Source organism: Paramisgurnus dabryanus, chromosome 24 (genome assembly GCF_030506205.2).
Source record: "Paramisgurnus dabryanus chromosome 24, PD_genome_1.1, whole genome shotgun sequence".
NCBI lineage: Eukaryota > Metazoa > Chordata > Actinopteri > Cypriniformes > Cobitidae > Paramisgurnus > Paramisgurnus dabryanus.
The window spans coordinates 263,926-291,526 of record NC_133360.1 but is presented as its reverse complement, the minus strand read 5'-3'; the positions used below and the strand labels follow the sequence as shown (position 1 = coordinate 291,526).

General features: G+C 41.3%; 2 protein-coding genes across 3 annotated transcripts in view; both read right to left on the bottom strand.

Annotated features, from left to right (window-relative positions):
• The window catches only part of celsr2 (cadherin, EGF LAG seven-pass G-type receptor 2), a 31,239-nt gene extending 16,490 nt beyond the window's left edge, over positions 1–14,749 (bottom strand). Inside the window, exons 1-3 of the mRNA XM_065243131.2 lie at positions 11,061–14,749; positions 2,990–3,679; positions 8–230 (exon numbers count right to left, since the gene is read on the bottom strand). Coding sequence (XP_065099203.1) covers positions 8–230; positions 2,990–3,679; positions 11,061–14,589 — 4,442 coding nt within the window. The 5' untranslated portion in view covers positions 14,590–14,749. The remainder of the gene's footprint in view (positions 1–7; positions 231–2,989; positions 3,680–11,060) is intronic.
• A 1,103-nt stretch (positions 14,750–15,852) lies between these two features.
• capzb (capping actin protein of muscle Z-line subunit beta) lies at positions 15,853–24,247 on the bottom strand. 2 transcript variants are annotated; one of them, XM_065266046.2, is made up of 10 exons: positions 24,092–24,247; positions 20,648–20,737; positions 19,778–19,899; positions 19,509–19,622; positions 19,282–19,423; positions 18,993–19,109; positions 18,666–18,731; positions 17,840–17,916; positions 17,578–17,679; positions 15,853–16,645 (listed from the first exon to the last, which is right to left on the bottom strand). In XM_065266046.2, the coding sequence occupies exons 1-9, from the start codon at positions 24,092–24,094 to the stop codon at positions 17,586–17,588; spliced, it is 825 nt and encodes a 274-aa protein (XP_065122118.1). In that variant the 5' UTR covers positions 24,095–24,247; the 3' UTR covers positions 15,853–16,645; positions 17,578–17,585. The 2 variants fall into 2 exon arrangements, with proteins under 2 accessions (XP_065122118.1, XP_065122120.1); XM_065266048.2 differs by lacking the exon at positions 17,578–17,679.
• Between the last annotated feature and the right edge of the window lie 3,354 nt (positions 24,248–27,601).

Sequence of the window (27,601 nt, the reverse complement as noted above, 5' to 3'; positions counted from 1 at the left end):
TACTCACGAGAGCTTCAGTGTGAAGTGAAATCTCTGACGAAGACCTCTGAATGTGATGAAGGATTGTGGTGGGAAGTTTCTGGAGGTCACGGAGCAGAACGGCTTCTCAAATCCTCCAGACGGACACTCGCACTTAAATCCACCAACCAACAGATTGACACACGTCCCACCGTTCCTACAGACCGCATCAGTACAGCGACCGGAGCGAGACGAGATCTCACACCTCTCACCTGTCAGACAGACACACATAGAGACAGACACACAAACACTGTTTTTGACAGAGTATTTTCTCAGACTTTTCTTGTAAAATACCTAAGGAGAAATAAAACAGAAAATGCAGCTTTTCAATTATCTGTTCTTGTGAGTATCTCTGTGTAATTGTGTATGTGTGTGTGTGTGTGTGTGTGTGTTTATGTCAGGACAAAGCCGGCACTGTTAGACACACAAAAGTCAATTTGCTACGCTCATCATCACAGAAAGATTTATCTGTGCCTCAATCAAACAATGTTTCCTGTTTACACACACACACACGCACGCACGCACGCACGCACACACATAGTTTAACATGGTGATAAAGTGTGTGTAATGAAATATTAATGTGTTGTGTGTTGGATTGTAAAGGTCTTTGATGTGAAATGAGGTCAGGGTTTTACATCAAACAGATCTGTGCTCATAAATATTCATCTGAGAGAGTTGAACCCATCGACTGTGAGATTCACTGAACAATAAAAACTCAATCCTTACACCTGTCTGTGACCTTTAACACTCAATACAACACTTACAAACACATTTACATCACAACACTTCATTCATTCAACAATCATCAGTCATGATCAGTGATCACTGCTACAGCAAATCATTCAACACAACTACAACTAAACACCTGAGATTCACTACAACAGATGAGCTCATGTAAAAGATTCAGACTGAGTGAATCAATTGAATCATTTCTTCACAATCAGTGTTCAGAGAGAGAGAGAGACAGTGAGAGAGAGACTCTTGTGTTGTGTGAAGTGAAGTTCATCATGAGCTCATCTGGAGTTCAGTGTGAGATATGAGATGTTCAACATCTACACAACATCTACATCAATTATTAACACACTTTAACTCCACTGCCGAGTATAAATCATTCATCTTATCAAACTGAACAAATCTCATGAGAGATGAGACTGTCACTGACACACATACTCCTACACAACATACGCACGCATGCACACACACACACACACACACACACACACACACACACACACACACACACACACACACACACACACACACACACACACACACACACACACACACACACACACACACACACACACACACACACACACACACACACACACACACACACACACTCATGGACTTACACTGTTTTATATCAGGCTAAAGATAGTTTATATCAACTGAACCTGAATCAGTGTACATTATGAAATCATGTATCATGAAAATGAATAGTGAGGACAAAACTCTGGCCCACACACCTGAACACCTACACATAGACTCTTGTGTGAAAGAAACCACCTACACACACACAGAAAATACACTTTATCTAGAGGATTATGTTTAGAATAAGAGCTGGTGTGTTAAAATGAACACAAGACTCAGCAATCACATCAGAAGACAAAGATTTGCTTCCACTAAATCTCAAAATTACTGTCACTTTCTCTCTCTCCTCTCTCATTTCATCTCACAATCATATACGTCTCATCACATCATCACATCTCAAATCACATTTCATCATCACATCACATCATTACATCTCACATCACATCACATTTCATCATCACATCTCATCATCACATCTCGTATCATCATATCTCATCTCATCTCACATTTTATCATCACATCTCATCATCACATCATAACATCTCATATCATCATCATCATCACATCACCTCATCTCATCTGATCTCATCATTACATCTCATCACATCACATCATCACATCTCATCTCATCATTACATCTCATCATCTCATCTCATCACATCACATCACATCACATCTCATCTCATCATTACATCTCATCATCACATCTCATCATCACATCTCATCTCATCATTACATCTCATCATCTCATCTCATCTCATCACATCACATCACATCACATCACATCATCACATCATCTCATCACATCTCATCATTACATCTCATCACATCTCATCATCACATCTCATCATCACATCTCATCTCATCATTACATCTCATCACATCTCATCTCATCATTACATCTCATCACATCACATCTTCTCATCTCATCTCATCTCATCACATCACATCACATCTTCTCATCTCATCACATCACATCACATCTTCTCATCTCATCACATCACATCACATCACATCTCATCATTACATCTCACATAACATCACATTTCATCATCACACCTCACATTACATCTCACAACACATCTCATCATCACATCTCATCTTATCATAATATCAAATCTCATCATCACATTACATCTCATAATCACATGTCCTTATATCCTCTCTTTTTCTTCTGATCAGCTCACCTGATCGCCCATCACCTCAAATCTGACTTTTCACTTTGTGATTTCATCTGTAAATGTCTCATCTTTGACCATTATCATCTCAGATCAAAATCTCACCACATCTCTCATCATGTATTATTTCCCATGAAAACGCCCTGATGGATATAAACCCTCAAACACGTCTGAACCAGTTCTGAGAGAAACCCTATAATCTAGCTGTTATTAGTGTGTGTGTGTGTGTGTGTGTGTGTGTGTGTGTGTGTCTGGAATATAAAGCTGTGAGTCCTTCATAACATCCACAGTGCTAAAGCAATCAAAATAGACCTGCAGGACACCAGAGAGAGAGACAGAGAGAAATACTCCATACATATGATCCCTCTTTTATTGTGTCTTTGGGGTAAGAAGTATTTCATATGAATATTTCAGAGGTGTGCATTCTAACCAAATATAAAGACACGTGTGTGTGTGGAGGCTCCGCCCCCTCTCCTTACCTGTGTAGTCATGGAGACACTCACAGGTGAAGCCTCCTTCATGACTGCGACAGATGCCGTGAGGACCGCAGGGTTTGGAGTAACACAGGTCGATTTCAGTCTCGCAGTAATCACCCGTGAACCCGAGCGGACAGCGACACCTCAGTCCGCCGATGGGATGGATGGGTCGGAACAGGATGGTGTCCGAGGCCACGAACGGTGCCAGACTGTCAAACTTCAGGACGGACACACACTTCATGTAGTTCTCGCACGGCTCGCGCAGGCAAATGTTGTCGTCGAACGGCAGGACCTCCTGCGAGGAGATCTGAGCCAGCAGACTGCGGTTCAAATACAAGCGCTCCTGTAACTCCTCCGATCCGAAGAACTCCACCTCACCTCCTCCGCTCCGACCCAAACGAGCCGGACTGACCCCGTGACCCCGCGAACCCTCACCCGGCACCGCCACCGACAGACTGACGTTCAGGATCCCGGCGCTGACGTCCGTGTCGTCCTGGATGTTGAAGACCACCACGTCCTCGCGAGAGGCCGAGAGCACACGGGCCACGCCCTCCAGGAACTGAGCCAATAAGAGTGAGAGGAAGCGCTCCTGTGATGTGTTGGCCAATCGCAGCGTGATGCTGTTGGAGAGCATTTCATCTGTGATGATGGTGACCTGCAGCAGACATTGAGCTGATACAGAATGAACTCCATCTACAGAAACACAGATAAATCACCGTTAGCGCTCACATAATCACAATCAACATAACATTCACATCAACGTTTAGTAAAAAAGCTTCCTCCGAGTGAGCGAACGTAACCAAAGGGGGCGGAGCTTCAAAGGGTCAACTCAAGTCTAATGAGGCTGAGGGGTGAAGTGACTTCCTGTTTGGCTCAAACGAGCAGCTCTAACAGTGATCACTAATTAACCAGACACACATACAACCCATTAGCATGCAAATAAACCTCATTAATCCGCCTCTCTCAACCGCCAGCCAATAATGAGCCAGAACAGCATTCCAAACACAACCAGAGGAATCCTGGGAACTGTGCTGCCTGAGCCGAAATTACGAACACACATACACACACACAATACACTTAATGAAATCAAAGCCATCCTTAAACAAACATTACTGCCAAAACACAACAACATGCTTTGTGTGATGGAGCCCTGAGTGATTATTACACAACTACACAATGAAAAGAGAAATAACACAACACAACACATCATTAGCATCATTCATTTCAAACACATGGTCACCAATAAACTTCAACAAGGCCTGAAATTCACTAACTGGATGAGTATTGTTTGTTAGCAGCAAAAGGTCGTGGGTTCAAATCTCCGGATACAAACTACAGGTCTCGGGTCTAAAGAAATTTACCCGACCCAAAATGACCCGAATCACTTTTTACCCAAACCTTACATGCATTAATCAAACCCGAGAACAGTCGACTCGAGTCCGAACCAAACCAGTGGCCATTTTTTTATCCCGACTGGACCCAAATGTAGACAACAGTGCCGTGTGTTCAGTCTGAAGCACCGCACGCATCAGTCGGACAGAAATAAACCCAGTGGCCTCTTAACCTGTTTAGCCCACTGCTCCATTTATTTTTACTTTCTTATCAGATGACGACACAGAGGTAATCACTACAGTGTGCATTCAAAAATGATTGACAGGTCTGTCTCAATGACAATTAACCTACCGCCAGCCACACGATGTCACAGGCGCTCTTGGCAAACAGAGGAGGGGTCAGAAAAGGACTTGATGCAGACATGGGATAGTTCGGGTTGTCTCGGGTCCATTCAGCAAAAACACAATCATTTTAAATTACCTGAGACCTGATGCCACTTATAATGTAAAACTTTTAGACCCAAACCAGCTTGGTCGGACCTCTGGTTTTTGGATCTAAGTGGACCCGTGAAGACCTCTAACACACATACTGACAAAATGAAGATCTTGAATGCACTGTAAGTCACTTATATATGTACGTAAATCTAAAAAAAACTTAATCTCATATCACCTCACAATATTAATCTGACCACTGTACACATAGACTCAACGTCAGCCAATCAGATGATGTTATACAACATACATCACACAATCACTACTGTCTGCTTATACGGACACTTTAACATGATAGATAGATGTTTGTGTGTCTGTGCGTGTGTTTGTGTGTGTGTGTGTGTGTGTGTGTGTGTGTGTGTGTGTGTTATACTTCATGACCTCACACAAACCTCATTTTTCTCACTGTAAGAATGTCAATGGAAATGTGAAACCTACAAACTCATGAATCTGCAGGAAAACCTGAGGAGACTTAAACCTCTGTGATGACTGGAAATGATGCTGACATTATTATAATGTGTGTGTTGTGTTATTATTACATGTGTACACAATCTCATGTTTATTATTATTATTATTTTACAGTTACATTGAGCTTTGAAGATGTGATGATCTGTATGTCCACACACGCACACACGAGGCTGGATATATTTGAGAATCAGCGACTTTAACATGAACTACAGCGTTTTTACCCATAATGCACCACTGCATGTGAACACTATAATCATCTTGTCAAGAGTCTCATCCAGCCGTCTCTCTCTCTCTGTGTGTGTATAGACTGTAGATATGAACAGAATAAATCTAGAGAGTAGTTTTATATCACAGTAACAGTGTCTATTATTATATAGTTCATATTTAATAGAGGTGTGGGTCCAAAACATTTCCTGGAGCAGGTGCCATTCCGGTGCCTTTTAATTAAACAACTGCTTTTGTTTGACCTTACGACAGCAATGTTAATACTATAAGTCCTCTTCACAAGAGCGATCCCAGAAGATTTACAGGACGTGTTTGTGTTCACACAAAAGACTCACTGACAATTTTTCAGAAATTTTCTGGGACCAAAGTGCCGTGAGAATGATGTTTTTCAGTCCATTTCTACTGTTGCATGAATTAAACTGTCACACTGCCCAAATAAACACAAAATCATTTGTGTTTAAAGACAAACAAGAAAACACAAAGCACTTGAGTATAAGCAACATTTAAATTCATGATGAATTCAGCACGAGGTCCTGTGACAATGAAACTCTGAAACTCTGTGAATCTACATGAGGAGGAAGATCTCAAAGAGAATCTATAATCATACTTCAAACACAATCTGTGACCTACATATCACACAGATAGATAGATAGATAGAGAGATATAGATAGAGAGAGAGAGAGAGTTAATGTTACTAATGTATCTATTCGACTCATTCAAACACTATCAGTGCTCTCTAAATGACATTAAGTGTCAGATGCTCTGATTAAACTGATCTTGTTGCTATGGTAACTATATTTGATCGAAACCCACACTGCACTTTGAGCCACGCCCCTCGCTGAGTCTGGACCAATCATAGGCTCTCAGACACACCTGCTATATTTAAAACACCTGCATATTTATAAGTTCTTAAAGCTGGAGCCAATCACAGCAGGTAGTGGTGTGTGTGTTTGTGTGTGTGCGCGCGCGTGTGTGTGTGTGTGTGTGTGTGTGTGTGCACGTGTGTGTGTGTGAGGTAGCAGTGTTGCCGCGGGCGCCTGCTGTCATGGGAACCAGATGAGCATTTCCTCCACCTGAGCTAAGAATAAAGTGTTCTCAGCAGGGGGTGGGGCTAAACATGACAGAACAGCCAATCAGAGCACAGGAGCCCTCTCTGATCAAATGTCATTCAATCAAACAAACTTTATTCTTTATTTTACATCATAAACAACCAAATAATAATCTCCTTACAATGAAGGAATAATCCTGAAACTACTGAATGAATAACTTCTGTATATAACACACACGCACACACACACACACACACACACACACACACACACACACACACACACCTCCTACGCAACACATTTCCCTGCTGTTACACACAGACTAATGCTTTTCATCTCCAACAATCACAAATCAAGCTCATCACTTCAGTTTAACATCTAAAGGCTGATTTATACTTCTGTGTAGGACTTACGCCATAAGCTGTACGTATGCTGTGCGTAGTCAAGCGCTGTGATTGGTCTGCTAGAACCCCTCCCGCCGCCCCGTCATATAAAAAACTTGTCGCAGGTGCGTCGATGTGTGTGTTGTAGTTTTAGTTTAGGAAGGAAACAAGAAGACAGACTCACACACTGACATGAGGTTTCCTGGGTCATTTATATTTATTTACAGTCACTCACCAGCCACACACACACACACACACACACACACACACACACACACACACACACACACACACACACACACACACACATACACATTCCTCTCATTGCTCTTTATTATGGATGTTGTCCAGAAGGTCTGAGACTCCTCAAACCATTAGCATGTTAAAAGCCCTGCGGCCTGCGGTGCGCACACACACACACACACACAAACACGCAAACACACACACACACACACACAATGGCAGCCAGCGTTTGTGTCACAGTGGGAGTGTGTGAAACTACAAGCACAATTTAAGGATGAGATTAACACAACACACATATCACATCTCAGCTTATTAGAAGACACACAACACTACACACACTATTAACAACACAACAACACACAAGTTCATTCAGTACATAAATTATTACTGTAACACACATCAACACACAATGAGATGATTTATATTTATATACACAGATTATACATTCAATACTCTGTATGCTTTATATCACAAAACTAACTTATTTATTTTATTGGTATGAATCAACACATCGATAACATTTCTTTTTTATATTTTTAGGGCCTTTTATGCCTTTATTTTGGATAGTGTGATAGTAGAGAGTTGACAGGAAAGTGTTGGGTGGAGACAGGGGAGTTGGACCGGCAAAGGACCACAGAGCCGGGAATCGAACTCGGGTCGCTACGAGCGCACTGGAGCTACACGTCGGCACACCAAATGCAGGGCTATTGGCGCTGACATCGATAAAATTTCAAACGATACCATGCATCAATGCCACACATAAAGTATCGATATCAGATACCTTTATTTTAACACTCCACATCCTCATTTCTTGATGTAATATCTACACATTTGACCTAACATCAGCCAAAGAGCACATTTTTGTTTATTTTCCTGTCAGTAAGTGAATCCAATGCAGTGGTTGTAGCAGCGAAAACACAGCGAAAAGACAGAAGATATTGTGACTGCTATCCAACACAAATCATGGGTTTGGAAATGTTTTGTTTTTGTAAAATGAATTGGACCAACAGATAACCTTTGTCAGCAAAGACTTTGACTGCTTGATTTTATCTGACATTTTTTCCCTCATTATTATTTTTTTTATTAAAAAAAGTGATTTTTGTTGTAAATGTCCTAGTTGGGACAGAGATTGTGCCTTTTTTTAAAGAGTTTAATTAAATATTCACGCTTTATATTTTGATTGCATTCATAAGTTATAAAAAATTTAACTGCTTAAAGGTATAGCAGAGGATTTTCTCTACTTTAAAAAAAAATTGACAACTAGGAGGACCAATAGTCTTGATGATCCACCCGGAAAAAGAAAATCCGCCGCAAAACCTTTAACTAGGCTCGTTACATAAGAAATTCATAAATTAATCAAATCAAAACTTGCAGAAGAATATTGCCTCACTAGCAGATTTAATCAATACTGTTTTGCATCGTAATGAACGCTCCAATTTACACCCCTAGGTTTAATTAAGTCGTTATTTTTTTATACAAATATCAGAATAACTGATAAGAACACAGCCAAATTACAAGACCCATTAGCGGTATCAGCAGGACAAATGCACACAGCTACAAAATTAAATCACAAATTGAATCACAATTAGATTTTTTCCCAAATCACACAGCCCAGTTTCAGTCATTCTCACAGATCTCTGTAAACATGGATTTATTGACAGCGTTGTTGCAAGTAAGTGAAATGTATTGAAAATGCAAAGAAAAACTTTATGTGTTTGTGTGCGCATGCACTCCTTCCAGTCCAGAGATCCTTACAACACACACACAGACACACACACACACACACACACACACACACACACACACACACACACACACACACACACACACAAACACAGCGAGCCGCCCCACCCAGCAGGCATTTCTCAGGCTCTAATGAGGTCGTCATGACGACTCACTGCTTAACAAAAGTATTTCTCACTGGCATTATTCACACATACACACACACACACACACACACACACACACACACGAGAAAAGTGTAAGAACAAGGAGAAGGAGGGAGAGAAAGAACGAAAGAGAGAGAGGGAGACACTGATGCTTGGGGGTCCCTTATGGTTGCTAGGTGGTTGTTAGGTGCTTGCTATGATGTTCTGGGTGGTAAATTAGCTCCACCCCCTATATTTAGAGTTTATTCACATGTTTCATTGCACACAGAAATAATGTCATGAAGATCTTCAGCTCTGAAGTCACACCATCAACAATGAATATTTCATCTTCTCCAACTACTAACTAACTACTAATGTTGGACAAGAACTTATGCTGCGTTCCAGGCAACCTGTAACCCGTAACTCACGACTTCAAAACCACGACTCACGACTTTGAACTGGGAGTACATCGATCTAGTACGAGTTCACGGGTGGGAAGTCACGGGTTTGACTGCCGTTCCAGAGCACTTTCACCGGTAGAAGGTTGTAAAAACACGAGTTACAGGCTGCCTGGAACGCATAGGGTCGTGAGTCGTGGTTTTGAAGTCGTAACTCACGGGTTTAAAAACCTGCCTGGAACGCACCATTAAAGACAAAGGTATTTCATTCATGAGCGCTGAAAGAGCAAACGGGTCAAATTACAAACAGACCGAACTAAACCAACCACTCAAGAAACTTCTACTACTACAAACCCTAATCTGTGTTTAAATACACAACAGTGTTATCACAGTTTAGTCAAATCATAAACACTGACTGTCTGTTTATCCAAACAATGGACGACGGTCTGAGACAGTGAGGTGTTTGGGAAAATGGTTTACAACATCTACAGCAAACAGCAGTGAAGACCAGAGGAGATGTAACTGATTTCAGATCAGCAGAACATGGACAGACATCTCTATCACATCTTACCATCTCATTACTGACAGATTCACTTCTGTTTGCCTCCTAATCTCGCAATCAGATGTAGAAAAGCTCACACATGACTGTATGAATATCTAATCATTCACATCTGTCTGAGATCAAACACAGATATCAATCCCAGAATGCACTGCAACATTTCATTTAATAATAAACAAATTTTTACTGATAAATAATGTTGCAAAGCTTGGAAATTTTGGAAATATTTCAATTCTAAAACTTAAGGAATTAAAGAAAATGATGTGTAAAATTTCAAAACTGCATCACATACAAACATTAGCTTCCTTAACATCTGACTTCATCTGTGTGCCATAATTCCCATATATTCCTCTGTAATTTACATGGAAAGTTTCCAAAATTCCCAGAATTTTGCAACCCTACTCATAAATGAAGATAATTAATCACACACTTCAGTTTAGTGATACACACTCGTCATCTTAACTCTTCTGTTGTATCAGCGTGAGCACTGACACACGTCTCAGCAGGTGTGATGCGAGCACTGTGTTCTGCTCTCTGATTGGCTGACACAGAGCACCAGCTGTTACACACGTTTGAACTGATCTATAACACACACACACACTTGACTCATGTATCATCAGGGGTTTAACACACAAGAGACTGAAGAGAACAAAACAAAGTCACGGACTTGGGTTAACCAACACTAACACTGATGGGTGATCATGCAGTACAGACCACAGCGACACACACTTAACTCAGATGATACATAACAGATGTCAGTACAGAAGAGCTCTGTTATGTTTCTGTCGTTCTAAACAAACTAAAATCCCACAGATCCAGCCAAGCGTGATGTTTCCCATCGCATATATATTCAGTGACAACCTGAGATCTACTAAACCAACACTTCTTCTATCCCACAGAGACACGAGGACAACTTTCCCTGTTCATTTATTAATACTGAAACCCTCTGTGTAAGAGCAAAGGTCATCTATTATACATCACTGAGAGGCACACAATCAGACTGTAAATGCAAGACTGTCACGCAAGCGTTCAAGACAGAGAAACAAGCAGATTCTCACCTGTGACTGAGATCCTCATGGACGCTTCCAGTGGCCTGTTGTTATCCAGGGCTTGGCTGAGTCGAATCTCACCGGTGCTCCGATTCAGAATCACCAAGTTCAGTTCATTTCCGGCCTCAAAGCTGTAGCGAAGCTGATCTGAGACGTCTGGGTCGCTGGCCGGGATTCGTCCGATGACCCCAGATGGGAAGCTGTTGGTTTTATCGGTCACGTAATTGTTGAATATAATCTGGAAGTTCTTGAGGATGGGGACGTTGTCGTTTTTATCAATAAGTTTGATGTGGACCGTGGCTCTGCTGACGAGTGGAGCGGACGTGGCCTGGACCACGATAACGTACTCCGAACGCGTCTCATAGTCAAGGTCAGTCAGAGCGGTGAGCTCTCCAGAGAAAATGTCCAGCTGGAAGATCTCAGGGATGTTGCCTTCCACGATCTGGTACATGATTTGAGCATTGCTGCCTTCGTCTGGGTCTGATGCGGAGATGTAGGCCACCACGAGCCCGATGGGGCTGTTCTCTTCCACGAAGATATCAAACTCATCCTTCTCAAATACAGGCGGGTTGTCATTTACATCCAGAATGGTCACTTGAATATCCACTGGGGTTTTGAGTGCCGGCACTCCTTTATCAACAGCGAATGCTTGGAGATTATAGATGGGTGTGTTTTCTCGATCCAGACGTCGTAGCGATCGCACGGTCCCTGATGTGGACTCGATAATGAAGTCGCCATCGCCATCTTCTCCCCCTTGAAACGTATAAAACACTCTTCCATTAAGGCCGGAATCTCGATCGGTTGCGGACACCTGCAGAACGCTGGTGAACACAGGGATGTCCTCCAGGACAGAGCCGAAGTAACGGTCTCGCTGGAACACAGGTGAGTTATCGTTCACGTCATTCACCAGGATCTCCAGATAGGTGGTGTCTGACTTCTGCGGGATGCCGTTGTCTCGAGCTGTGATGGCCAGCGTGTACGAGACTTGGTCCTCGTAGTCCAATTCCATCTGGGTGGTCACAGCTCCACTGTCCGGGTCGATGTTAAACTGCGGAATGCTGTCGTCCATGAAGTATGTAATTCGAGCATTTTCACCCGTGTCCTCATCTGTGGCGCTGATCATAACCACAGTCGTGCCCACGGGTCGATCTTCATTGATGTTGACCGTGTAATGGGAGCTCTGGAAAACAGGCCTGTGTGTGTTGGCGTCCGTGACATTGACGTAAACTTTGGCCGTGTCGACGCGTGTACCGTCAGACGCCGTGACCGTGAGGACATACTGTCTTTCCAGTTTGTAGTCCAGCGGCAGCGCGAGTGTGATCAGGCCTCCGCCACTCTGACTGGTGATGGAGAAGCGGTTTCTTGTATTTCCGCTGGAGATCTGATACGTCACCACGCTGTTAATATCTTGATCGACAGCGGACACCGTGACGACACTCGTTCCTACGGCCGCATCCTCGTTCAGACGCATGTAATAGGCCTTCTGCGTGAACTCAGGGTTGTTGTCATTGACATCTAAAATAGTCATGCTAATACTGGCAGACGAAGACATGGCCGGCGTTCCGTGGTCACGAGCTTGCACCCCAAAGTTATAAAAATCCACGCTCTCTCTGTCCAGTTCCGAAGCCACAACGATCCATCCTGTGCTGTTATTGATAGTGAACGGGAAGTTGGGCGTGGTCTCTGTGAGATGGTATTCCAGACGTGAATTATCTCCAGCGTCAGCATCCACGGCCTGAATATGGATGACAGAATATCCCACGGGAACGTTCTCCAGCACCGTGGCCTGAAACGGTGTGCTGACGAAAATGGGGGCGTTATCGTTGATGTCCAGCACCTGCACTGTGACAAGGCCAGTGATATTGGACAGAGGTGGACGTCCACCATCTTGCACTCGAATGCGAAGCGTGTACTCCTTATTCATCTCGTAGTCCAGTTGACTCACCAGGTCTAGTTTACCTGTCTGAGCATCGATGTAGAACTGACCCCGGGTGTTACCGCTCATGATGCTAAAATGGACCATGGCGTTGTTCCCTCTGTCCTGGTCAGTGGCGGTCACTTGCAGGATTTCAGTGTTGGGCGTTTGATCTTCAGGAACCTGAACCACGTAGCGCTTCTCACTGAATTGCGGTGCGTTGTCATTATCGTCCTCCACAACGATGTGCACAGTGGCCGTTGCGCTGCGAGGAGCGGGGTCACGACCTTGGTCATTCGCTTCGACCAGCAGTACATAGGCTTCAACTGTTTCCCTGTCGACTGGCCCTCGCGTGCGTATGACGCCTGACCGGGAATCGATCTCAAACACGCCATTAGTGCCGTTGTTGTTGAGCAAATGATAAAGGATATTTCCGTTAACGGGAGCGTCTCCATCCGTAGCGCGTACGGTCAGGACCTCATACCCGATCTCCAGATTCTCCCTCACGCTCTCTTTATAGTCCTGCTGTTCAAACACAGGGTCATGATCATTCGTGTCGCTCACAAGCACCGTAAGAGTGGCCATCGCAGTGCGGCGTGGTGTCCCATGATCCACAGCCATCACCCTAAACACATGCGTGTCCTTGGTTTCTCTGTCAAGTATGTCAACGGTGGAAACGACTCCACTGACCGGGTCGACCGTAAAGAGACTACTGGAGCGACTGTCAAAAAGTGCTTCCAAAAAATACTCCAGCCGCCCGGCATCGCCCTCATCCTGGTCAACCGCTTTCAAAACAACAACAGAAGTCCTGGCTGGCTGATTCTCTGGGATGGACACCTGATACATGGGGGGTTTAAACTGAGGGTTATTGTTGACGGCTCTCCTGCGCCTACTCAACAAACCTGAGTCTGAGCGCGCGGCCCGCTCCAGTAACTTCATCAGGTGAGTTTGAGTAAAGGGGCCGCGACCCGCGCGCCAATGCGCATGCACGAGGCGCGTTTGTTCGCCTGGCTCTAGTCCCGCGCATAGCAGGTGAAACTCAATCAGAGAGTCCCGGGAGAAACAGAACGGCGCGGAGGCGAGCATCCGTCCATCATCAAAGTGAAGCGCTGAAGTCCCGCTCACGTTACAGGATAACCTGTGCGACGGGTAACCGGGTAACACATCAGACACCCGGAAGACAGCGGAGCCCGCCTCGCGGCACACCGATCCACCTGATAAACTTATAACTTCCACGTCCACTTGTTCTTTACGTTTGCGTTTGTTTGCACAGTTCCTGCCGTGCACGTGCACATCATATTGACTGGTTAAGAGGTGTCTGAAACCGGACTCGTTGTCCGCGCAGTCCACAACCGCGTACACCGGGAACGGGTTCGAGGTAAGCTCGTGGCACTTCACAGAGTCCGAAAGCGCGAGCACTCCCGCATCCAGGCGCAAAAAACTCTCGGCGAATCCGGGCAGGATGAGCTGCTCCAGTGCGCAAGACGCGCCGCTCTCCAGCGCGATGAGCGCGGCGCCCGGTCTCGCATCTTCACTCAGATGAACAACAAAACAATCCGCGACCCACGGGAGTTTAAAGAAACCGAAAACAAAGAGCAACAAATCCCACGGTGTGCCGAACATCGCTCCTGTGTGTCGCGCGTCCACGGCGAGTGAATTAAACGCAGTTTATCGCCTCAAACTTTGCGTGTGGAGTCTCCATGCTGATCTGCGGGCGCGCGCACACCTTCAGTGAATGTGGCTCGTGAGAGTGGGGAAGGGGGGCATCTCATTTACATAAACCTGGAAATAAAGAGAGAGAGAGGGGGTGGTGTGGGGTTTGGTATGGATGGGGGCAGATCTTAAAAGGGTGAATGAAACTGCCCCAGCACGCACGAGCTCAACAATTCCTTTTAGTGATTCAAAGCGAGATCCGAATCAAAAACTAAACGATAAGACTCACTTTTGAATTTGAATCTTCATTTATTTACATTTAATTTTCTTTATTAACAATGAGGAACTTATTAAAACAAATGCACAAAACAGGCAAATAACAAAGATCAGACAGAAATAGACACATAGATATTTGTGTTTTAAGACTTTTATGAAACGGTAATGATAATCTCAATAAATCGAAATAATCAATTCAGTTTTAAGTTATTTCGCCCTGCAGTAAAACACAAAATAGATCTTGTATAAAACAATGGAAATGTCTAACATACAACAAAACTAAACGCACCATTTTGTATTTATATTGACGAAATAATAAATCAATTAATATGATCAAATATCTTCAAAGCAACTTTTACTTTGGATTCTAGTCGTGTTTGTTTATAGTTCTTAAAGCTTCAATATGATGTTCAGATAAAAAAAATATATGATGTTCAGATGATGTGACGTCACTCCAGCGCCATCTGCTGTCAGCTCTCTGTCACTGCACATCACTCATTTATTTACTATAGTTTACGCGTGCGCTGATAAAAGGCTTATAAAATGCCTAAAAACGTCACTTATTGTACCTGCTGTGTTGATTTTATCTTAAAAGGGTTTTCATCATTTTAAACACAAACATTTCAGCTTTCCAAAGATGTGTGACATGTTTAGCTTTTGGTTTTATGTCATGAAGTTTTCTGTCAAATAAGGCAGTGTTTATCTTACGGTACATTGGTTAAGTGCTTAAATGTACTTTATTTTTACCTCTTCAGTGTAATTGAAGTTAAAAACAGCTTAATTTATATTTTACTTAACAAATCACTCAAATTAAACAAGATGAAAGAATTAAAATATTTCCTCATCAAAACAATGATGTAAATGTGAAAATTGGGTTAATACACACTCATAAGTTCTTAAATACACAATTAAATAAGATCAAGTTGAGAAATCTGTGAAGTAAAAACAAAGGCACTGTGAGTTTTCTGATTTTATTGTTGCTGGAGGCCCCTAATACAACATAAACCGTAAAGCTTTTACAAAACAAATAAACAAAAAAGAAAAAAACAAATATTATTGATAATCCACCCAGATGAAAACAATGAAACTGTGTCTGATGCTCCCAAAGAGAGAGAGATCGAGCGAGTGAGAGAAAGAGAGACAGCAGGAATATATGTGTGCTGTTTTTGCATGTTACACACAGATTCACAACACGCACCCAAACACACACACTCACACAAACGCACATCAACACACGCTTATCTGTGTGGACTCAAGCAGAAAGTTTAATATTAACAGCAAGATTATTAAATGTCATAATACATACATGTGTGTGTATATTTATATTTATATATATTTATATAATCACCGCCTCTCTGGAGCTCCTCATTCATTTCTTACGTGTACACATGACGGGTGGTTCAAACCAAACAAATAAACTTGTTCTGATGAGCGGAGAGAAGCCCCGCCCCCATGTAATGATGTCACTGAGAGCCAATCAGACAGAAACAACCAGCACTGTCTTAATACTAAATGATTACAGAGAGAGAGACAGGTGCGTTAAAACTTAAGCCGAAAATACAAAAACAAAAAGCGTGGTGTTTTTCTCCTGTTGATGAACAGACAGATGTGAGGCAGACAGACAGACAGACAGAGAGTGAGACGGACTGATGATGGTTTCTAGCTTTGCTGTTTGCGTTGGATAAGTGCGTTCCTCAGATCGTTCTTCAGAGCCTCCTGCTTCGATTTATCCGCCAGCGTCTGAACGCTCCTGAAAAACAACAACAAAGCGATTACAACACAGACAGACAAACAGAGCTCAACACATCTCAGAGGTTTATAACACACAGAAAGTTATTCATTCACTGACATCAAATCAAATACACAAAAACACATCCAGGTCAGATTTCACTCAAGATCAAACATTATTGCACAAAGAAAATGAAAGGAATAAGAAGAGTAAGAGTAAGTACTTTCATGACAATTAAATCTTTGATTTTAATTAAATCAACAGCAAACTGCATTACAGGGATGAGAAAACAAACAATTTAACAAAACAATATTGACTCAGGAAATCTCTGAAAAGATATTTTTTTGTTAAGTGCATGCTTTATTTCAGAAGATGGGAATATTCTCTGTAATTCGCCTCTCATCCTGAAGATGTCGCCATCGTTCGAGTTGCTTCACTTAAAAATGAGAAATGTTTCAGTAGCCAATGCCAGAGATATTAAATTAATTTCATGTTCAAAAGCAATGATGGTAAAGATGAGGTGCACACATATTTAAATATGCCATGTAAAGGCTTTATGGGCCTGTTGATGTTAAATGTATGAAAACTTGGATTTAGATTGTGTTCACTATGGAGTTGTTCATGAATGCTTTAAACATTTAATAGTAATGTTTAAACATCTAAAATGACATATTAATAAAAAAAGAGAAATTTTTTAGACTTTGATGTGAAATAAGCCCGGCAGATGATCACGTACCCTACACGAGAGAGACAGGGTTCAAACCAAATAAAGTTTTGAGATCCACTGCATTACGTTCATCGATCAAACAGAAGCTTCAGATTAAAATCAAACCTTTACTGATCCCAGACCAGATCACTGGAGGTTTGTGTCGTACCCAGAATGCACCTGCATGCGGTTAGTCTAAACCGTTTGTTAATAAAAGTCACGCGCACACACCGATGGGTCTCTGTACCTCTGACCCTAGTCAATGTAGATCTGACGCTGGGTCAGAACCTGAGATAATTCCCTCTGCAACTGACGATACTTTTGATTATCAGGAAGAGATTCAATAGATCTGCAGCCCAACCATCAAACAAAGAAAAAAGGAATGAAGATGGTCAAACAAAAAGAGAGAAAGTGAAAGTAGACATAACTATAGATGAGGAATCATATTGAATTGAACGGACGCACAGTCACATGACCCACACATAAACACAAACACACAGTTGTCGTACCTCAGACCGTTGACGATGTCTTTAGTCTTGCCGAAGTAAATCTCATTCAGGGTGGATCGGATCTTATTTTCCATATCCTGAGACACACAGAGACATCAGCAGGTCTAAGAGGGTTTCTTCAGTAGTTTAAAGGTAAGATGAAACCTACTTGACTTGATTATTTAATAAATCAATAGACAGCAGACTTCATCTTCATCTAGCACGGTTTCAATCTTTATCTCATATCATTCATGCAACTTCGTTTAAAGGTGCAGTGTGTAAATTTCATCCAGTGGTGAGGTTGTAAATTACAACCAACAGCTCAGTCCACTGCTCACCTCTCGCTTTTGAAATGCATAGAGAAGCTACGGTAGCCGCCACAGGAAAAACATGTGATTGACGGAGACAACTTAGTAAAAAAAGTTTGTCCGTTAAGGGCTCCTGTAGAAACATGGCAGCACAAAATGGCGACTTCCACATAAGTGGACCCTCAGTATGTAGATAAAAACATCTCATTCTAAGGTAATAAAAACATAGCGGTTCATTATAAAAAGGTCTTTACACACCCCTGATAATATAGCTTTGTGTATTATTTTGCATTTCTGTCAAGAGATCCTTTAAAAATAACACACTGCACCTTTAAAACTTTACGTCAAAACCTACATGGATTGTAGAAGTGTGTTTGAGTACCGTGGAGACATTTTGAGTTTATCTGGTTAAAATTAACCAGTAGTTCATGTGAACATAATGATGTCAGTCAGTAAGACCACCACACATCTACACAAATATAATCAACACTGATCATTATCAGTTAAAGTGTGTGTGTGTGTTTGTGTGTGTGCATTACCTCCACCAGACGCCCAATGTTTGCAATGTGAGGAGAAGACTCTCCAACCGTCTCATCTTTCTCCATCTGAAGAGAGAGAGACAGAGAGAGGCATTGGTCAGTAACAGTAAACCGCGTGGTCACATGACCTGATGAGTATGTGCTGAATCAGTTACTGTCACTGCTGCTATAAATAGATGAAAACTTCTCACTGCTGTGGGTCTCATTATCTTCTTAAACATCACACAACATCTGTAGAAACATCTGCTATCATCATCATCATCATCGCATAACTGTCTCTCTGCATCACCTGCCTATCTGTCTCACTGTCATACTCATCTGTCTCACCTGTCTGGTAAGACTTCCTCCCAGGTTCATGGTTCCAGAGCCGGTTTTGGTGGTTTGCAGCCACAGCATGACAGTCGATGTGAGTTTGTAATGAGCCGTACGACCGCTGGATTTCTCCTGAAACACAAAATTCAACATCACTGCTGCTCTCCACAATCATCACAAACCCTAACCCAGCTCTTAATTCATTCAGGTGAAGGTCAGAAGGGTTGTAAATAAACATACAGTAAGAGATTTAAGGAGAGAAAGTGTTGATGAGATGATTAAATGTTTAATTCTTCTGTGTTACCTGCACCTCCACCACATGAATGGAGTCCCAGCAGCCCTTGATCTTTTTAGAGCCGTCTCCCGCTTTCTTAATGAGGATTACACCAGCAAATCCATGATCCAGATCCCACAGATAGACAGAGGAAACACCGCCCTCAAAATACCTGACAGGAGCAGAACAGATGTCAATCACAGGCATCTGACCAATCACAGCGCTTCATACATGTGTAGATGTGTGTCTGTACTCACAGGTCTCTGTATTGGTCAAAAGCGTTGTTTGCTTCAACCTCCAGCTTACGAAGTCGAGCGGACGGCATGGCGCCATCATCTATCGGAGGCTCATATTTATTACTCCAGGGAGATCTGAGATCAGACACAATACAGTTACGCAAAACACACCGCAGACTTTACATCACAACTCATTTAATCATCTGTAGTGTCACAATAAAACAATCATTAACAAAAAAATGATGAACATTATAATATAAGCAGAAGAACTGAAGAGTTCTGATTCTGACCTGTAGGAGTCGCCATCGCGGTTATAATCACACAACAGATAATCTTTCCCAACAACTTTATCACGAGCGATTTTCAGAGGCTGATCCACAGACGACAGGAGATCTTCACACAGACTGGGCACCTACACAAACACACACAGACGCACACACGGATGAAATGATTAAGCTGCCGTGTGAATGTTATCTGGATCTATTCAAACATCAACAGTTATGAGCGTCACAGACACAGAAGTCATTTCCTCCTCATTAAAGATGTGTGAAGGTGAAAATCACACATTCACTAAACACAGCGGACGGGAAACATCTCATCCAACCCTGCTGTGTGACTGACACATACAATAATAATCCCTAACAACACACAGAAAGAGAGACAGACAGACGGGTGGAGGAGCTGTGACAGGTGTATGTGAGAGTAACACAACTGTGAAAATGAAGGAAAGGCTCAAGATCTTAGCTGTGGAAGTTTAATCTATAAAGAAGTGAAGAACTTTAAACACAAATGAAGCAGAGAAACTGGTTTCACTCAATCAAATCAGATAAAGGATAAAGTTTAACTTTACACTTTAACTTTGATTTAAAGCAAACAATGAGTTCACAATGAGCTTTGTGTTATACTGAAGATCTGAGTCTGTAACTGTGTGTTCACACCAGACGTGAAAGAAGACAATAAATCACACACAGTTGGAAACGTTAAAATTTTGAGTTAACTCTCGTCATTCACACGTGAAATTCAGACACAAATACACTTAATGTGCCAGCTTTACCTAGTGTGTAGTCTATATATATATATATATAGCTCAAATTGACCACATTGACACAACACACACACACACACACACACACACACACACAACACACACACACACTCACCAGGTCGATGAGGTCACTGAGATTCTTCTCAATCTGTTGTGGAGGCAAACGCCTCATCAGATCCAGAGCACAATCCAACTGCTGGTCATTCTGTGGACACACAAACAACATTAACAACAACAATAACAACACAACTCATACTCATGTGATAATATCAACCCTTATATTCTCTTATGAGATGTTATTATTTCTATCTGTCTTCATTATGTTTATATAAAATATGCGTGCACACAATCATAACACAACTGGAGAAACTAACACAAACACACATCAGATGAATCCTCACTGATCACAATCACAACAATCACTCAGAGACCAGAACCAAACTGAACCCAGACCAGTCTCAACAACACCTTCTGCTTCTGACACTGGGTTTACATGTGTTTGTGTGTGTGTGTGTGTGTGTGTGTGTGTGTGTGTGTGTGTGTGTGTGTGTGTGTGTGTGTGTGTCTCTCTGTGTGTGTGTGGTGACCTGAGATTGAGCCCACCTGCTCAGAGTCTGTTCAAGTCTCTTCAGTGTAAACGTGTTGTGATCTGTAGTGTGTGTGTGTTGTGTAGTGTAATGTGTGTAGTTAGTGTAGATGTTTAAGAGTCTGTCACAGCAGTGGATGTAAATATGAGGTGCTGCTGATGTAAAGAGGAGAAATTCAGTATTAACTGGCTGTTAATGCACAAATCCTTTGATAAATATTTGGGTTAGTGAAGAACAGAAGAGTCGTTCAGTGTTTTAAACTAGATCAGTGTTTCTTTACTTTAACCTAAAGAGACGTGAAGCATGATCTGATCCAACTACAAACATTTAATCTGATCTCATAACAAACCTCACAGCTACAAAACACTCATCAATATGTGTGAGAATAAACACCAGCACAAATTACAACACAAAGATGATCTTTAATGTATTCGTTTATAAATCATCTAAAACTAACACAGATGAAACAACACGTCACTAAAATCCTCACTACACCAAATCTTTAAACCTGCTTTAGTGTTGTTCAATGTTTTGTTAAGTGTCTGTTGTTGTGTGCATTGCAGTGTATATATTCAGGTGTTGTGTGTGTGTGTTATGTTAGGGTCTAGTGTTGCAGTGTCTAGTAAATGTTTGTGCACATCTGAATTGACCGACTGTCCAAACTGCATATCATAACTGTTCAGGTCCAGTATGTGTCCTGTAGCACTTTTTTGTTTTCCAGAATAGTTAAGCATTGGTTTCTATAGACGGTTTCAGCAGTAACAACATAATCAAACAGCTTCTGTGGAACAAACTTAACTTCCGGTAAACTACACAAAGTATTAATAATACGAGTCCTTTTAGAGTAGTTTATTTCTAATAACAAGCTAAATAGACAACAAGTAGACTTCCTTAATTCAAATATCAGACCTAAAGAGTATCAAAAACTACACTGAGCTAATGTTGCTGTGTAAACTATATAATTATACAATTTGGCAAACCTCCCTTCACATAGCGCTGATCTATGATTGCAGTCTTCCCTCGTCTTTACAAAACCTTAAACATTCAATTAAGTACAATGCTAAAAACAAAGTTGTGACTGCTGGGTTAGCGCTATATGCTAGTTAATGCTATATGCTAGCGTTTAGGCTAAAGTTCTACTATTGACATTACAGTTACGTTTTGCAGGTCCATACTGAAAAAAACACAAACTGACCACTCAGAAACGTCGATTAACAATCTACAAACAATTGATTATTCCTCAAATTCTGATACAGACTCAAACATAAGATGTGTTTACACACACACACACAGAGCTACTGAAGGAGAAACAGCCAATCAGAGCAGAGCTCAACATTATTATTCATGATGCGTTTAAACTGACTGCTTGTGTTGTTACTGAAGATGCTCAAAGGGTTTTCTCAGATATTTCAGAGCAATTGATTAAATACACTTGTGTGCAACTTTCACATCCTCACTAAATGAAAGAGGCGGAGAGCAAACGCTTTAATTTTATAAAAGTCTAAAGTCCACTGTGTGTTTGTGTTATAAGGACATTACACATTAGATCAGTATGTTGTCAGTCAAGCATTGTCTTCTTAATGGTAAGTTGCTAAATAATTTGTGATGTACATAACTTACTGTAAAGCTAATAAACAATGACTTCATAAGTCATATCATCATCTTCCTTAATTATTTGCCCAAGTCATTTTTTGACACAAATGTTTTAGGCCGTTTTATTTTGCCTAAGTCAAGACAATTTTACAAGTTTTTCTAAATGGCAGCTCCATCAAGAGCAACACAAATCTCCTCAACCTCTGAAGTTAGTTTCATTTATTTGTGTTTTCTGAGAAACCTGAAAAAATGACTTGGCAATTAGTTTAGGAAGGTGACGATATAACTTATTCTCTTCAAAACTACCAATGATTTTTTTTTTTGTAATTTATAATAAGTTATGTTTACTGTTCAGTGCACTGATTCAGACTCATTTTAGATAATAAAGTTTATTGTTAACTTGTTAAACACACCTGCCTATATTAAATATCTTTGTCACATCAACATAAGTGTTTGATCACCACATTTCAGTGATAACTGCAAATTTTATATTTATTTATATGTAGTGCTGGCCAAAGATTATTGCATAGTGCATACAAAATAAAAGTGCATTTCTGCATATTATATACAAACATTTCAGAACATAATATAAAATATAAATAAATATATACACACATGAATGTAATAAAATCATTACACACAGCACACACTCATATATTATACAAAAACAAACTTTTATTTTGTATTTGAATAATCTTTGCCCAGCACTATTTATAAACAGTATATTGTGTTAATGTATTATATCCATAAAGAATATCGCCCGATATAACGTTATATGTCCTTTTCACGGCATAATATCGGCTGAACATATTGGATATCGGTCGAGCTCTATTAGAAAAATCTGATTTGGACTAACAATGTGAACACAGACAAAATGATTTATATTTATCAACCCAAGCAGCAAATCAATCCTTAGTGTGTATTGCTAATAGTAGCAATAACTTTTTACAATAATTACTAGTATCTATTTTTTAAAGAAACACTGAAAGCAACACCAGCAGTTTCAAGTTTAGTTTAAATGCCAAATATGCATTCATGCAGTTTTAGTATTTAAGGAGTTTATCACAAACATGAGCTGATCTCGAGGATAAAAATAAAAACTGTGCATCAGTCTGGCGAGTAAACTAAAAATATTAACAACTAATTGCGCTCGTATTGCCAAGCAGTGTGTAGTGTGTGTATCAGTCAGGGTCTTGTGTGTGTGTGTCAATATTTCTGAGGTGTGTAATTGTTAGATTAGTTATTATTATAGTGTGTGTTGCTGAGTTAGTGTGTGTGTGTGTGTGTGTTGTGGGGTTTGTGTATCAGGTTCTGGGAGGCGCTCCTCGTCTCTTCCTAAAACGGGCATCGACCCAGAGTGCCAATAATGTTCCTCTTACCATCTCTGCTGCGTCTGTGGAGCTCGAGCCTGCGGCGGGGTTCGGTTCGGTTGTGTTTTTCTGTGTTTATGGACGAGATTCGGCTTCGACTCTGTGACGGAACCCAGCCCTGTCAGCGCTTCACTTCCTCATCCGGGACACTGTGGGGGGAGGGGCGGACACACACGCAGACGCTTGCATATCCGGGTCATTCCGCTCCTGCAACCCACCAACCAATCACTGGCGCTTTAGTAAGGCATGGCCAAATATAGAAGAAGAGGGGCGTGGCATTTATGAGGCGAGCGGAGCGGACGGCAGGGGGCGACAGACAGCAGCTCTGAGATCAGTAACTGATGTGAACTCTTTAAAGTAACATTACACAATATAAACATACAATAAACAAACAACACAATATACAAACAGTCACAATATACAAAACATTCATTCATTTATAATCAAATGTAGAGAATAATTAATACTGGTAAAGTTATCAAAGAGACAGATCTAGATAGATTGATTTATTAAAGTATTCATTATTATCGTGTAATTAAGTCTTTATTTTGTGCTGAACCATTATAATGATTCAAAATGATCTTGTGCGGTGGTTTAATTACACAGAATTAATAGAAAATTAATGTATTTTATAAAAATATAAATCTGGGGCCCCCTGGCATCATTTCATGGCCCCCAGTTTGAGATCCACTGATCTGATGGGCTTTAATGATCATTAAAAGGTGAGTTGTGTATTTTTGTAAAGATGTAATCATTTACATTTAATCTTGGCAGATACTTTACAAAATGATTTAAACCCATAACGTGAGTGTTGCTGGCTCTACCAGTTCAACTGAAGTACTCTGAAAATATTCATATCTTGATTCACGAGTTCATATAATCTCATCTTTGCTGATATCAGAAATGTTTGTGCTGAAGGCTTTCTGTACCCGTCTGGATTAAACCCGTTTGGATCGGTGCGACCCGTCTGAGCATGTTGGCTGAAAATACCATTAAACCCTGAAGCTTCATTCCAGTTCACTCTTCAGTAACTCTGTAAAGATGACAGGTTTATCACAACACTGATGCTTTCAGATGAATGTGTGTGTCAATCAAACATACACTTAAACAAACACAAACTCACTTAAAGCTTCAGGACAGAAACACTTCACACAAACTCACTGGCACACAATCTGCACATGTTTTATGATACATTACATTGTTTAGAGTCGAATCATTCTGTATATTTGTTTCACCAACACAGTAATCCTTAGATTTTCTTCAGAAATAAATGTTTTGTTATTTTAGGAAATTAAATTCAAGAAGAAATTGTTTCTTTATTTGATATATATATAAATCAATTTTGTGTGTCTGTCAGTTGTATGTTTGTAAGCATGTGAGTGTGTATTTGATACATCTGATAGGAGGAGCCGCTGGATCAGACACAGATCTTCTTTCAGGGGACGTTGTTTTGTGTTTTGTGGTTTTGTTTGACATTTTAAGTTGTGTAATAGCCGCAGCAGTGGGACGCTGGCGCTCTGAATCCAATTAAAGGACTTCAGATGGACTTCTCATGTTTCACGGGTGGAGATCTTTCACTTTATTCAAAACTCACCCTATAAAAACACAAAAGTACAGTGAAGACAGCGTGCTATTAGAAAACACTTCATTTATGTGCCGTGGTATTTTCTCATTCTTTTAATGGTATTGCTGCTATTCTTCTTTGTTTGGCACAAATTTAAATGCAAAAATCTAATAAATCATCATATTTATACATTTCATGCCACAGGTCATTGTTATTAAAACACTCTGGTCTGTTCTTTATCATTATCTGTCATTGTGTTTAGAGTATTAGCATTGATATGAAACATCTTCTCTGTGTTTGTGTGTTGAAGCTGTGATGTTCTTCAGACGTGAGTCATAAGATGTTACCGTAATGTGTGCACGTCTGTAGCTGGAGGTGCTGGGATCTCAACAGGACTTTAGATCTCCACACCTGCTGCATGTCTGACTGTGAAGGTAATACATCTCTCTCTCTCTCTCTCTCTCTCTCTCTCTCTCTCTCTCTCTCTCTCTCTCTCTCTCTCTCTCTCTCTCTCTCTCTCTCTCTCTCTCTCTCTCTCTCTCTCTCTCTGATAGGTCCACTAGATGCTTCTCAACCCTGCTGCTGGATCATCATTTCCATCTGCTTCACTTTTACTGTGTCTCTTTATTGAATATAAATGTTTGACAGGAAAACAGCCGTTGTGTGTGAGTGCTAAGAGTCATGATGAAATACTTACTGTGTGTGATGTGTTGTGTAGTGTGTGTTGTGTAGTGTGTGTATGTAGTGTGCACTAATGAGTGAGTGAGTTGGACTCCTGCTGGTCTGGAATAGAAGCCAGATTCAGCACCTGCAGGAGAGAGAGATGTGACGGAGAGATATGAAGAATCAAACATTAATACTAATGTATGCCAAACAACACACACACACACAACACACACACACACACACACACACACACACACACACACACAACACTGCGGGGTTTGTGTTGTGTGTACTTTGATAAGCTGGTGGTAATGATGTTTACACGTTTATGATCAGAGCATCATGGCTGCATTATGTGTGTGTGTATATTGCGTGTGTTTTGTGTGTGTATTGCGTGTGTTTTGTGTGTGTGTGTTCACGCAGCCCCCTGGTGCAACAGAATGTGAAGAATGTTCCAGAATTTCGGAGGTTCAGCTTTATGACAAACAGGTGAGATACCAGCACAAGAAGCATCTACTGATGCCAAATCCAGCCGATCTTCACCTGTGACTGCAGAGAGAGAGAGAGAGAGAGAGAGAGAGAGAGAGAGAGAGAGAGAGAGAGAGAGAGAGAGAGAGAGAGAGAGAGAGAGAGAGAGAGAGAGAGAGAGAGAGAGAGAGAGAGAGATCAACATGTTTCTACCCGTCTGACAGATTGAAGTAAAGCACTGTAATCACACAGAGAGGAATTTAAAAGCTTCACGCATCACAGGAGAGGAGCTGTTTAACACACGTTTACTTGTTGCTTTGATTCTTAAAGAAACACAATAACTCAGATGAGAAGTCTTGAAGTGATAATCATTCATCATTTCATTTCACTCAAGACGCTTGATAAATGAAGTCCTGTGATGTTGTGTGTCTTTAAAACAAAGAGACACAGACTGATGACATACTGAGAGTTTGAGTTTGTCCTGGATGCTGCTGAGGATTCGGATCAGATTGCAGGAGATTCAGACCTACCAAATCCACCAACATCATCATCTGCCCGCCTTCAAACACACACACACGCACGCACGCACGCACGCACGCACGCACACACACACACACACACACACACACACACACACACACACAGACACACACACACACACACACACACACACACACACAGACACACACACACACACACAGACACACAGACACACACACACACACACACACACACACACACACACACACACACACACACACACACACACACACACACACACACACACACACACACACACACACACACACAGAGAACTCATC